Source organism: Nyctereutes procyonoides, unplaced genomic scaffold, assembly GCF_905146905.1.
Source record: "Nyctereutes procyonoides isolate TBG_1078 unplaced genomic scaffold, NYPRO_anot_genome, whole genome shotgun sequence".
Taxonomy (NCBI): Eukaryota; Metazoa; Chordata; class Mammalia; order Carnivora; family Canidae; genus Nyctereutes; species Nyctereutes procyonoides.
In genome coordinates, this window is record NW_026575126.1 from 15,012,812 (window position 1) to 15,025,164 (window position 12,353).

General features: G+C 39.5%; 1 protein-coding gene across 10 annotated transcripts in view; it reads right to left on the bottom strand.

Annotated features, from left to right (window-relative positions):
- Positions 1-206: 206 nt before the first annotated feature.
- Positions 207-12,353, bottom strand: part of DDAH1 (dimethylarginine dimethylaminohydrolase 1) — a 137,916-nt gene continuing 125,769 nt past the window's right edge. For all 10 annotated transcript variants that reach the window (XM_055341184.1, XM_055341185.1, XM_055341176.1 and 7 more), the window contains 2 exons: positions 5,703-5,846; positions 207-3,496 (listed from right to left, as the gene is read on the bottom strand). In XM_055341184.1, the coding sequence (XP_055197159.1) occupies positions 3,380-3,496; positions 5,703-5,846 (261 nt within the window). In that variant the 3' untranslated portion in view covers positions 207-3,379. The remainder of the gene's footprint in view (positions 3,497-5,702; positions 5,847-12,353) is intronic.

The following is a 12,353-nucleotide window of genomic DNA, read 5'->3' on the forward strand; positions in this document are numbered from 1 at the left end:
GGTGTCACGCATACTTTAAGTGCCTGAAGTATGAAGTATCACTTCAAATATCATTTTAATCCAAACTTTTGATGGCAGTTGATTTACAGGTACAGGATTTCTAATCATGGGACAACAAAGAAAGCGTCCCATCTCTGACAGCAAAGCAATAGTGATTTTGTTAACTACAGCAGTTCCTGTTGCAAAAAAGAGACACATGCTGTTGGTCACAGTACAATTCACACTTTATTCCATCGTGATTGGTATACTTGTAGGATCAGGACAGCAAGAGACTAAAATCAGTGCAGAACTTCTCTGGACTAAAGGGCCGTGAAAGGCATGACTGGTTTTGGCACACAGAGTGGATAACCATACATTGGCTAGAATGTGATGGTCAATAACACAAAATGCACAAATCTAACACAATGTTGAAATCATGGCTGAGTTCTGTAGAATGTTAACGAGTAAATAATCACAAAGACTAACATGCAACTCTATATAAGTCATATTATTCATCTACAGACTATTTCCCCCTTAGAGATAAAGAGATAGCCTTAGTAATCTGTTCACAGTAGCTTAAAGAGCAATCCATACACATTGGAGATCTGCCTGTTGATTTCTATAGCAATCCATTATAGTTGAAGAAGTTATGCTAAATAATGTACTTTCATTATATTGCCCCTGTTAGATTGAATCTTACTAACCAAGTAATTCTGACTTAACTTTTCCTTACTTTAATACAATTTCTAATGTCTTTACAAGGTCAAAGAGCAGCTTCTGTTAGTTTATCCTTATAAATCACAATAGACTAGAGGAGAACCTATATAATGGGTCATCTTTCCTCTGCAAATATAATGTTATGCTGATGAGAACATCAAAAAAAAATACTACTACTATGCTGCAGATATTTGGGGTTTTCACGTCGTCACATCACATAAGGAGTCCAAAGAAGACAGTCTAGTCAGTGACGTAGCAAAGAATACAATTCTGGGGAGGAGGCACATAGATTCTAAAGTGATTTCTTGAGACAGAGTCAGTGAAGAGGAAAAGAAGCAAAGGAAAGGAAAAGTGAAAAACAGCCTTCTGTAGAACAAATTGTTCAAAAGAAAAATCTATTCATTTGCAATTGACTCAATAATACAGTTCTTCAATCTGGATGATAGAAGTAAAGATATTGAAAATTATATGCTACTTAGCTTTAATAGTAAGCCTAAGGTGGCTGATTGGGTTAACTCTCCCAAGGTGGTTTCTGAGATGCTAGACTCCCCCAGGGAGAAGTTCTGTTTGTGCCAGCACATGGCCAGATTTAACCCAAAAGGGCAGCCATAAATGTGGAAGACAATTTTTCCTTATTACCTTGAGCATGTGAGCAACATTCGTTTTCTCTCTGGTAAAAACATACTATTTACCCATGATGAGGCAATTCGAAATAAGTGACCAAGATATCGTTCATTCACAAGATGCTAGAACTAAGATATCTGCATGTGAAATGAACGTAAAGTTAAGCAAAAAGGAGGAGAAGGAATTTCTTCATATTCTGGCATAAAAGTCATCAAATAAATGAAAAAGATGGTAGTGGTTAAGGATGTTTTGGTTTTCTCAGAGGCTTATCACTTTCATTTGCTAAGGGGATATATGAATGGAGGGAATTCTATCTTGGTCACCAGACATAAGAAGTGTTTGGTCAGAAATATATAGGTAAGGTGGCTCAGTCAGTTAAGCATCTGACTCCTGATTTTGGCTGGAGTTTTTGAGATCAACCCCTGGCTACCACTACCCCCTCCCTCCAGAGTTTCCACACTCAGTGGGGAGTCTGCTTGAGATTTTCTCTTTCTGACCCTCCCCCCATCCATGTGTATGCACTCTCTATCTCTCTCTCTCTCAAATAAATTAATAAATCTTAAAACAAAAAAACATATAGGTAAGCACAGCAAGACTTGAAGTCGTATTTCTTAATCTCCCTGATTGTTAATCTCGAACAACAAGCTACAGGCAATTCAGGAAAGGTGGAGATGACTAGGAAGTTTGATAACATGCCTGGATCAGTCACCATTCCTTGGAAAGTACCATTTCCCTGGCCTGCTAAAAGGCTGATTCTTTCAGGTGTTAAGTAAAAGACAAAGATCTCTCCCTTCACTGCGGCATTGTTCTTTGTGAGAGGCCAGCATCAATTTCAGGTTGTGTAATTTAAAAAACAGAGAGGAAAGAAGTTTTACTTGAATTCCACAGTATATATTCATAGATATTTCAAAGTAGAATTGTCCATTGTCTGTGGTTTCAAGCACCAAGCTGATCGCTTCCTGAACATGCTCCATCTGGCTCTCGCTAGATCATCAATAATCATTTTTAGATGTAATGTTTCTTTTGAAAGAAGTAACTTTGCTAGACCCGGATACTTGCAGGGGGTAGAAGGCTGGAAGTAGGGTGAATCACAATGAATGGGGGTGGGAATAGACATAAGGAAAAAAATAAGACTATTCCCCAAGGTCCATAAATGGTCAGCAGTGAAGCAAAAATTCATGGAATGTGACTTAAAGACTTTCTGAGATACACCCATGGGTGTTTCCAAGCTTTTTGATCTACAATCCTCAGTAACCCTCTGGAGCTGAATTTACCTTCCGAGGTGTGGTGCCCTACTTCTTCTGGGATTTAGATCTTTGGGGCAACTTCTGTCAGGATATTCCTCTGCATAGTTAACTCTCTCCCAGATTTTGTTCACAGTTCTCCTGGGGGACTCATTTACCCTTCTTGGGGAGGTTGAAGGTGGTGGCTGAAGATGTAGCCATGGGCCAGAGGAGGCTAATGTGGCAGAGAGGAGGGACCTGTAGGAAGGTAGCCAGAAGGAAGACCATAGATTTTACCCAAGGTAATAGAAATGGGAAAAGGCAAAAGAAAGTAAGAGGAAACAAACTTTCCAGAGTTCAGATGAAAAAAAAAAGAAGGAAAGATGGAGAATCCAGGGACCAGGGAATTTCACAGGAACCAAAGATGATTAATGATACAGAGGGAAAAAAAAAAAAAAAAAAACCAAAACCCTGGCCAATCTGACTGATCAAGAAGACATTCTTTAGCATATACTGGCAACTAAACAGCACCTATAAATTCACACTGATAATACAAACACTAAAATGAGTGTTTCTTTACTATCATTAATCACAGTTCAGTAATTCATTAGCTCTATATTTTCTAAATTGCTTAATTCATTTAGCAAAACCCACAGTTTAGGTACCACTGGGAGGGGAGGGAGGGGAAGGTGCATAACAAAGCAAACTTATAATTAGACTTTTGTAAACCAGAGTTAGTAGCACAGTGGCACAGTAGATTGTCAATGAACACAAGAGTGGTACGGTAATCGGCCTTGTGAGTGCAGTACTGCCGGCTACAAGGGAGGGACTTCGACTCAGGAGTCTACCTTCTTGTTAATTAAAATCGAGCTGCATGTGAGCAGCCCGTCCACCTTTTCCAGTTCAGAATGGCTCACGGGGATCAGCATATGGTCCTTCAGCTTTTCATAAACCTGCAGCAGGAATCAAGGAAAGGTAAAGCAGAAGGATTATGTTTCCGCCTCTGTCTAAGCCCCGCCCCCTCCCCTTCACCTAGCGTGAGAATTAATTTGGCTTGTGAGTTTAGGCTTCTCAGCCATTTAACCTCAAGATGTGCATGTGATATACACCACACGTGCCCACAGCCATACCAATGGAGTGAGCGGCACTGGTTAACCACTTACTTTATGCTTTAACCTCAAAGCCAAAGATGTGTCAAAAATGTGGTTGTTACTAGAGAGGCCTTCAGTCTGGCTGTTGTCACTGGGAGATTGAATGATACATGAGAGCCAGTGAATATTACTCTCCCTCTCCACACTTTAAACCCTCTCAACTGTACTTTAAGGTTTCTTTCCTTACCAACACCCCTGGAAAAACTTGACGAAATAGAATTTAAGTGAAGGATTTCAGGTCAAATTGCTTTTAAATTACAGGTGTGAATTTTATAGCATCTTTTGACACTAATCGAAAGCATGTGTCAGAACTTCGAATTAACAGTCCACAGATTTTTCTCTGATGATCAAATGAAGCACTTTTTAAAAAAATACAAAATCACTTGAAACACACTGTCTAAAAATACAATCTACCATGCCTCTTTAGGAAGCACTTTGTTCCTTAAAATTCAGTACAGTGTTTAATTAAGAGTCCTGGGGTCAGAGTTGGGCTCCAAACCCAGTTTTGTCAACTCACCACCTAAAGTGTGATTTCAGCCAAGTGCCATGTCCCCTCTTAGCCCTGGATTACTACTCGGTCATATCAGAGTAACAAGAGTGCCCTCATAGGGCTGCTATAAGGAATAAGTAAGATAATGCACAGAGTATGCTTGGCCCAGTGCCTGGCACAGGGGAAGCCTTAGTGAATGTGGATGTTATCATTGTTACTGTTGATAGACACAGGGCTGAATCCAGAAGCAGTTAACCATCATCTGGTTGTCAGATGATCAGTGTGGCTGGAGAAGCCCTAACGATCCAGAGCTGTGTTTCTCCAAGCGAGTTCTGTGACCTGGGTGGTTGTTGAAATCGTAGATTCTAGAGTGAAGGTCTAGGAACCTGTATTTTTAACAATCCTGATGCACAATAAAGTATGAGACCCTCTATTCATCTGAGAGCTGGTTAAGCTCCATCCTGGGGTCAGGGATCCTCTTTTTTCCTCAGGTTCACAATTTTAGTCATGGACATAGAGAAATCATCTATGTATCTCCCCACGCTTTTCTTTTTATCTGCTAAGAAGCTGACTGATTCAGAGGATACACCTAGTAATTGTATGGTATCGCGAATTTGAAAGGTGGCTAAAATATTTTCTAAAATTTTTAAAGATGCAAATTTTTAAGCCATTAAAAAAAGATCAGTGGTTATTAAAGCCTCTTCTGTAATGTTGAGTGTAAATATCTGATTCCCCTGGGTAGCGATGAAGATGCTGAAGTGCCTAAAAGAGATAAGGACATTTGGAGTGTCTGTCTATGGATGAGCACTGCTGTGTTTGAGTGTGCAGAAGAGACTGGCAGGATGCCCTAGAAGACAAGGGACACCTTAGACCAGGAAAGAATTCCGTATCTAGAGACAACTCTCCTGTTGGCACACAAATGCAGAGGCTCTTAGAGGGACGGTGCCTGATGGCAAGTATATCTTCTTTTTGCTCCTTTTGATCCTTCACTACCTGGGACATGCAGCCAAAAGCACCCCCCTCCTCTTTTTTTTTTCAGTCCTGACAATGAGCACCTACCTCTTTGGGTCATTCATATTTCTCTGCTGTAAAAAAAAAAACAAATGACCTTCTGATAAAGGACAGCTCAGATTTGTCAGAAAACAATGACACAGTTGACTGTCTAATTGTAGGTTTCTATGCTTAATGAGTATCTAAGTGTGGGGAGATTTATGTAATCAGAGAGGTAGCACAAACTTGGGAGACCTAAGTACTTATCTGAAAAGCTTTGAATACCAGGCATCACTTCAATTACTGTGCATGCATTAGTGATCAATGATGTGAATGAGAAGAGCGAGTTAAATAAATTTTCCTCATGCCCTAAAGTATATTATCCCTTCTGCTTTCGTAATGATTTGATATGTATAGAGGAAATGAAGTCCCTGTTATTTGTCACTCCATCATGAAAAAAATCCCCAGGCAGGAAGACTGTCACGGAGGCCTACTCAGCTGCAGTGGCCAGGAAGGATGTTTTTTTACCTTTGCACTTTCTGGATATTCTTCTGGGGTTCGATGTAGCAAGACGTGGCCTTTGCTGGGAATATTTAGGTATATACAGTTTGCGGCCATGTCATCAGGCACGGTGAGTTTGTCATAGCGGTGGTCACTCATCTGTTGCATGATCTAAAAAGAGAAACAAAGCAGGCTTAAGTAGAGCATTTCCTCACACTTTCAAACAGAAGGAAGGCAGTGTGTGGGTATAAGCTTGCAACGGATGCCTAAGAATGTTCCTGTGAAATTCCTATTTCCTCTAGTCATTTAGATCCCAAGAGGAAAACTCCATGAAGCTACGATTCTTTGGAAGACCTGCAAGGTTTCTTCTTATTGCTTTTCAGAAAGTGTGTGTTTGTCTGTGATTTTAAAAAGGTTTTAAAAGTATAATTTTTATAGTTTTTCTTGCTAAGACATATCAATGACACATGAAATGGGCACATATACAAAAGGCCCAACTGGGGTTTTAATGACATCCTTGGCTGAGTAAGCAGCGCTGCCCTGGTCCATAGGAAAAAAGGACTGTAGTGGTAATCATTCTGTTCGATAATCTGATTTAGCAATAATCACACACACACACACTTCCTCATGTAGATATACTTAAATTGAATTAACCTATCTGTTGGCATGTGACGCCCTTAATATAATAAGCATAAAAATCAGCTGAGGAGACTGTTAAACTCATATTCCTAGGCTTCGCCCCCAGGGATTCTGATCTGGCAGCTATGAAGTGAGGTATAGAAATTTGTATTCTAAAGCTCTCCAGATAATTATGAAGCAGATGGTCCCAGACCACACTTGGCAAAATAAAAAAAAAAACAAAATAAAAATTTTTTAAAACCCCACTACTGATTTAACAGGTCTATTAATCAAATGATGGGTTTTTTAGTGCCTTAGAATGTAATAACTTTAAAATTTTACAAAAATGAACTCGCACAAAATTTAAAATTCGATGCCTTATCCTCATCTCCCCAACACAAAACAAAAACCCCCAAAACAACCACCCCCTTACTACAAAAATATCCAAACACCAAAATCAGACAAACAAAAATCCAAATATTTTTGGGCTTAGCCATGTAGACTTTTCTCATTCTTTAGCAATATCCATACATTTTAAGGAATTTGCTGAAATGTCATACCATAAAGTTATAACAAGATCTTTTCCATAATCTGGTTTGAATCTACCTTTCTAACCAGGTCTCCCTTTACCCTTCAATATTTGCATAGAAATGCGCTTCATATTACTAGACCTCAGGATTAGGTACTCTTGCCCACTCAGCGGTGGCAGCATTGGACAGTGAGATTCACAGCAGAGAAAGTGAAAGAGATTGCATGCCCCCTGGAGAAAATTCATTCCAAAGAGAATATTAAGGGTGGCACATAGTAAGTTCTTCCCGACTCACCAATCAAGTAAACCATTCACTTCTCCTAGTGTGGGATGTGTCAAAAGCTGGGAGAGGGCAGGAGTAATCTGATAATGTAATATCCTTTCCACAGAAAGAAATATCAGGAATGGGGATGAGCTCAAGCACTGTACCAAAGGCTGAGAGACACAAAGATGAGCAGGACACAGATCCAGGGTTTGAAGAGGTTACAGCCTAATGGAGGAGACTGGCAAACAAGTAATTATACAATAAGAATGAGCAGGACATCATGGAAAACATTTAAAATTTATTATCGAATCTCAAAATTCCCATTTTATACATGAACAAACTGGACTGAAAGAGGTCAAATAACTTACTTGCTCAAACTCATGCAGGTAGATTTAAACCCACATCTGAACAACTCAAAGCCTTCTTTACTAATCATCTTAATGTGATCTCTTTCTTGACCTTCAGAGCTACAGTAATCTCGCTCTCTTATAAATTACTATAACATCTTTTTTGCACTCATTTGGTACTTATTATTTATTCTCTTGTGGTACCATTAACTCTTCTTTTCTATGTAATCCTATTATGCCATGGTCCAGTCTGGTGTAACTACAGGACTTGGCTGGACATCTGTCTTGCACTTTTTAATCAGCAGGGTTGGTTCTTCTTTAGAGCCCTGATTGAGAAACCTTAGATCTCCTTGAATATGTGGACATTTAAGAAGTTAAAGACACTCCTAAAGAGTAACTATTCTAAGCAAATTAAAAACATATTCAACTTCGAGCTCTTTATAAAATGAATATGCCCAAAAATAATACGGAGAGGCTTAAGAGAAAAAAAATCAATATCCAAGTAGCGCTCTTCTATTAAGAACTGCTATTTAAATACATTGTATGCAGACTTTCTTTTTGGTTGCTTTCAAAACTCATTGATAGTAGCTTCCATTGTTTGGAATGGGGCACATTAGACCATGAACTCTGGAGTAAGACCTGGTTTAAGTCACAGCTCGAACCTTTATTAACTATGTAAATTTAAGCTTTTTTTTTTCAATTTCTTGGTTTTCTCATTATAAAACTGAGATAATAATAGTCTTTCCTATACTAACTGTGAAAGTTAAATGAAGATAATGTATATAATAAGACAGAGTAATAGGCCCTTAAGAAGTGACTAGTATTTTATGGCAGCATGACCAGACAAATAAGGGTCAAGTTTCGAGTCCACAATCAGAAAGAGCTAGGTCTGAATCCTTGCTCTGCTATATACTGTGTGTCCTTGAGCAAGTCACTTAAGCTCCCAAGCCTCAATTTCCTCAGCTATAAAATGAGATGACAATGTTATACTATTTCTCATAGAGTGACTGAAGAATATTTTATTTTTTAAATTTTTTTATTTATTTATGATAGTCACACACACACACAGAGAGAGAGAGGCAGAGACACAGGCAGAGGGAGAAGCAGGCTCCATGCACCGGGAGCCCGACGTGGGACTCGATCCCGGGTCTCCAGGATCGCGCCCTGGGCCAAAGGCAGGCGCCAAACCGCAGCGCCACCCAGGGATCCCCAGAATATTTTATTTTTTAAAGTACTTATTTAAGTACTGGGCATGGAGCCCAAGATGGAGCTTGAACTCACAACCCTGGGATTAAGACCTGAGCTGAGATCAAGAGTCAGGCATTTAACAGACTGAGCCACTCAGGTGCCCCTGAAGATTATTTAAAAGAAAAACAAAGCATGTCTGTTAAGTGCTTAGCACAAGTTCGTAGCACATATTAAATGTGTAATAATGTGCACCCTTCCTTCTTTGTTTCTTGCAAGTCATTTGGCATCTAGCAGGTGATCAAAATATGCTTACAAATAACTGCTTCCTTTTTTTTCACTCCTTTCAAAGGATATAGCATACATCAAGAGTACACTGAGATGTTCACAATTTATATATGTGAACAACTGCGGATACAAAAACAAGGTATGATCTATGTCCAGATAAAGAAATACAATTCATTAGTTAATGTGAATGGGACTAAATCAGTAAGGCCAATGTTTAGCTTTTTCCTTATGCTGTTCAACAAGACACTATACTCTGTGGTCCTAACCCAAATGATTTTGGATATAAAACAATAGGGAGTGGTGGACCTGGGGTAAACTAGAGAGTTTGTAGCACCTGAAAGTATTAAAACAAAGAAAGAAAAGGAAAAACTTCGTGTATATCGAACTGAAAATATGTCTCTGTGACCCATGATTTAGTAAAATGGTCCAGAAGCCCAATGAGCAGATAGATGGATTTCTTCAGATATAAGTGGAGCGGTCTCTAAATGCAACATGAAAGTTAGGGTTTATGAAACTTTCAGCAATCACTCTTGATCAGTCTGGTCAGCATGTTTCTTTCTGTGTCTAGGGAATGGGAATGTAGTATGTCTGAATCTCTATTATTGTGTGTAATTGAAGGTGGGCCAAGATAGCTAGTCTGCTCATTTACAGTTAGAACTGACTGTCATCCTTTATGTGGATTAGATCAAGTTACTGGAGAAATTCAGGATTTCTTCCAAAACCACCAGGAGACAGTTCCCTGGACCAGAGGGTTACTAAGTAGGACCTCAGGGATTCAAGGACCTCACAAAGATCCTTAAAACATAATATGTAAAAACAAAACAAAACAAAAAACCATAGTATGTATAGCCATTGTTATCTGGTCAAGCTCAGACACAAAGAAAATGAAATCCAGAAAACTGAGTATTTCCATTGACCTAATTTTCTGAGCAACTGGGAGAATTGTGGGCAACATGATTTGGTCCATCACATTCAGACTAGTTGCTCCCACCATTCAGAAGCACTAGATAATTACCAGTTGGTTTTCCAGTTTAATTCATGGTCTACAGATGATTTACTACATTCTTTATCCAAAGGTAAAGAAATCACGTATCACTCCCAGTGTAAGATGAGTTGAAAGAGAAAGAAGCATGGCAAGATCACACTGATGGGCCTGACTGTACCTTTAATGGTCCCATGAGCAGCCCGGTCAATTTCTCCACCTTTTGGTCTGACTCATGCATGTCCGGTAGTTGACTACAAAGCAGAAACATGGAATGTTGTACATTCCAGAGGAAGTGTTATCAAGGAGTGTTATCAGTGCTGACTTCTTGTTTATCAGTGAGGGAACAAATTAAAATCTCCAAGGCTGTGCCTACTTCAGAAAGTGCCCAATTTCTTTTGACAATGGAGACTATATTTCCTTTCCTGGTGTGCTTTATTTACTTGGGGTCCCTCTCTTTCCACCCTCCCTCCTATCCTCCATCCTCAGCTACTTGAGTGCACAATCCTGCCACTTTGGTTCCTCTGTGTTTGCTTTGTTCTTCAGTTAATGACATTTATTTGAAATTGTAGTCACTGCTTTTCCTCCCTCATTGGTGTTTCTCTCTTTTCTGGACCTTATATTTATAATTTATAGCTTCTGGTGGGAGTATTCTTAAAATTATTGACATCAGAGCCAGTACCCAACCTAGCATTGTTTGAGGACAGTTTTTTTTTTTTTTTCTCACTGTTGTCAGGAAAGGAATTATAATACTCTTGGCAGGGAAATAATTTAACACTGGGAAGAGATAAAGTAATTCACTGATAAATTCTGCTGAGAGTTACTCTTAAAATAAATGTCTTAACAAAGCCACCTTAGGAAAAGTTTTTCAATCAATTTATCAAGGGCCCATGGTTATCATTTCAAGACAGGCTAAAAAATGTTCCTAAAGAAATGACTTTCAATAACAGGACAGGCCCCATTTGGAGTAGTGAGTGGTTTAACTGTGGAAAGGAGAAAACACAAAAGCTATGTCAGGCATAGTCTTTCTAAATGAAAAGGATTCAGGAAGTGGTAACTATAAGTAATAAACAAAAAATACATTGTTTTTTCTTGAAAAAGCTAAAGGTGCTTATTCTAGACACAAAGAGTTTCTGTGTTTTGGAACAAAGAACAGGTTTCTCTTTTCCTGTGAGAGTAATTGTTTGCCTTTCTTGTATATGCTGCTATTGTCTGAGTAAGACAGCTTGCCATTTATTTATAGCTGGGTTCAGGAAATCCACGTATATATGCAAGACAGGGCACTCATCATTCAGAGAGGAACATACAGAAAAAGATTCAGAAGACTGTATCTCTAACATCTTTCCTCTTTTGTTGGAGCCCACACAGTGAGGATGTGCTCACGTGGCCCACCTGGCAGGGCATCACCTCAAAGAGCTCAGGGTCCCAAGGACAAAGACGCAGCCACGGAAAGGGGAGGGGTTAGGTTTTGTTTCCTCTTTGTGGATGCACAGAAGGCTTTGTTAAAGGATGAGCATCATTTCAAGTATCTTGAGAATGTGGCTGTTGGCTGTTTAGTTCTATGTGCCAGCATTTTTTAACTAAAAAAGGGTGGAGGTGGTATGTTGCTCCAGACCTCTGTGTAAAGTGTTCTTTTAACCACAGGGGATATACTTCCTGCTTCTCATTGTGTCTCAAGCCAGAACGGAAAGGAGAAAGCACCTAAACTCTCTATGGACACTCTAAATTCCCAAGAGGCCCTAGACTCTGGATAATACACATGGGTTCTACATGGCTTTAGAGAAGGATCTGAGAAGTCAAGTCTCTGCTCTAAATGCCATTTCTGACTTTGGCCATTTCCCAAAGGAATTATTCCACTTTGTGTAAAACAGTAAGAATTATTGGGATTGGACACAAGTGGTGTTTGGTTCAATCCAACAGTCCTTTATGGAGGCCCCCCTGGGGCCAGGCAGGATGACAGTGAAAGGTGGGGAAGAGAAAGACAGCCAAAGATAATTTGGTTGCAGGCTCTTCCTTCAGGAGATGACAATCTATAATTTAAGGCAGGACAAGGCCATGAAGGGAATGCTAGCAGTAAAAAGAAAGTCAACCTCTCTTCCATTACAGGCAACCCTTTAAAGAAGAAGGCATGCGGCAGAGTGGAAATGGCTCTGAGAACCATGTTGGCCAAATCATCATGGTCTGTTACACAGCTGCTGGTTTGGAGGAATCCGCCTTGCTCCCCAGAGTGGAGCTGTCACAAAATAGAGTGGGAAACGTCTGGCTTTCAGCCCAAGAGAATTTGCATGGCTAGTTGCATTAACAACCAGGCATTTCCGGCAGTTCCCAACATTTCTGGGAATTTTCTCATTCAAAGGGCTGGAAGGCAGCTACATTCTCCCACTTGTTACTCATGGTTTCATTGTATTACATCAATTATTAAAAAAAAAATCTTGGGCTATGTTGTTTCACAGAAACAAACAAG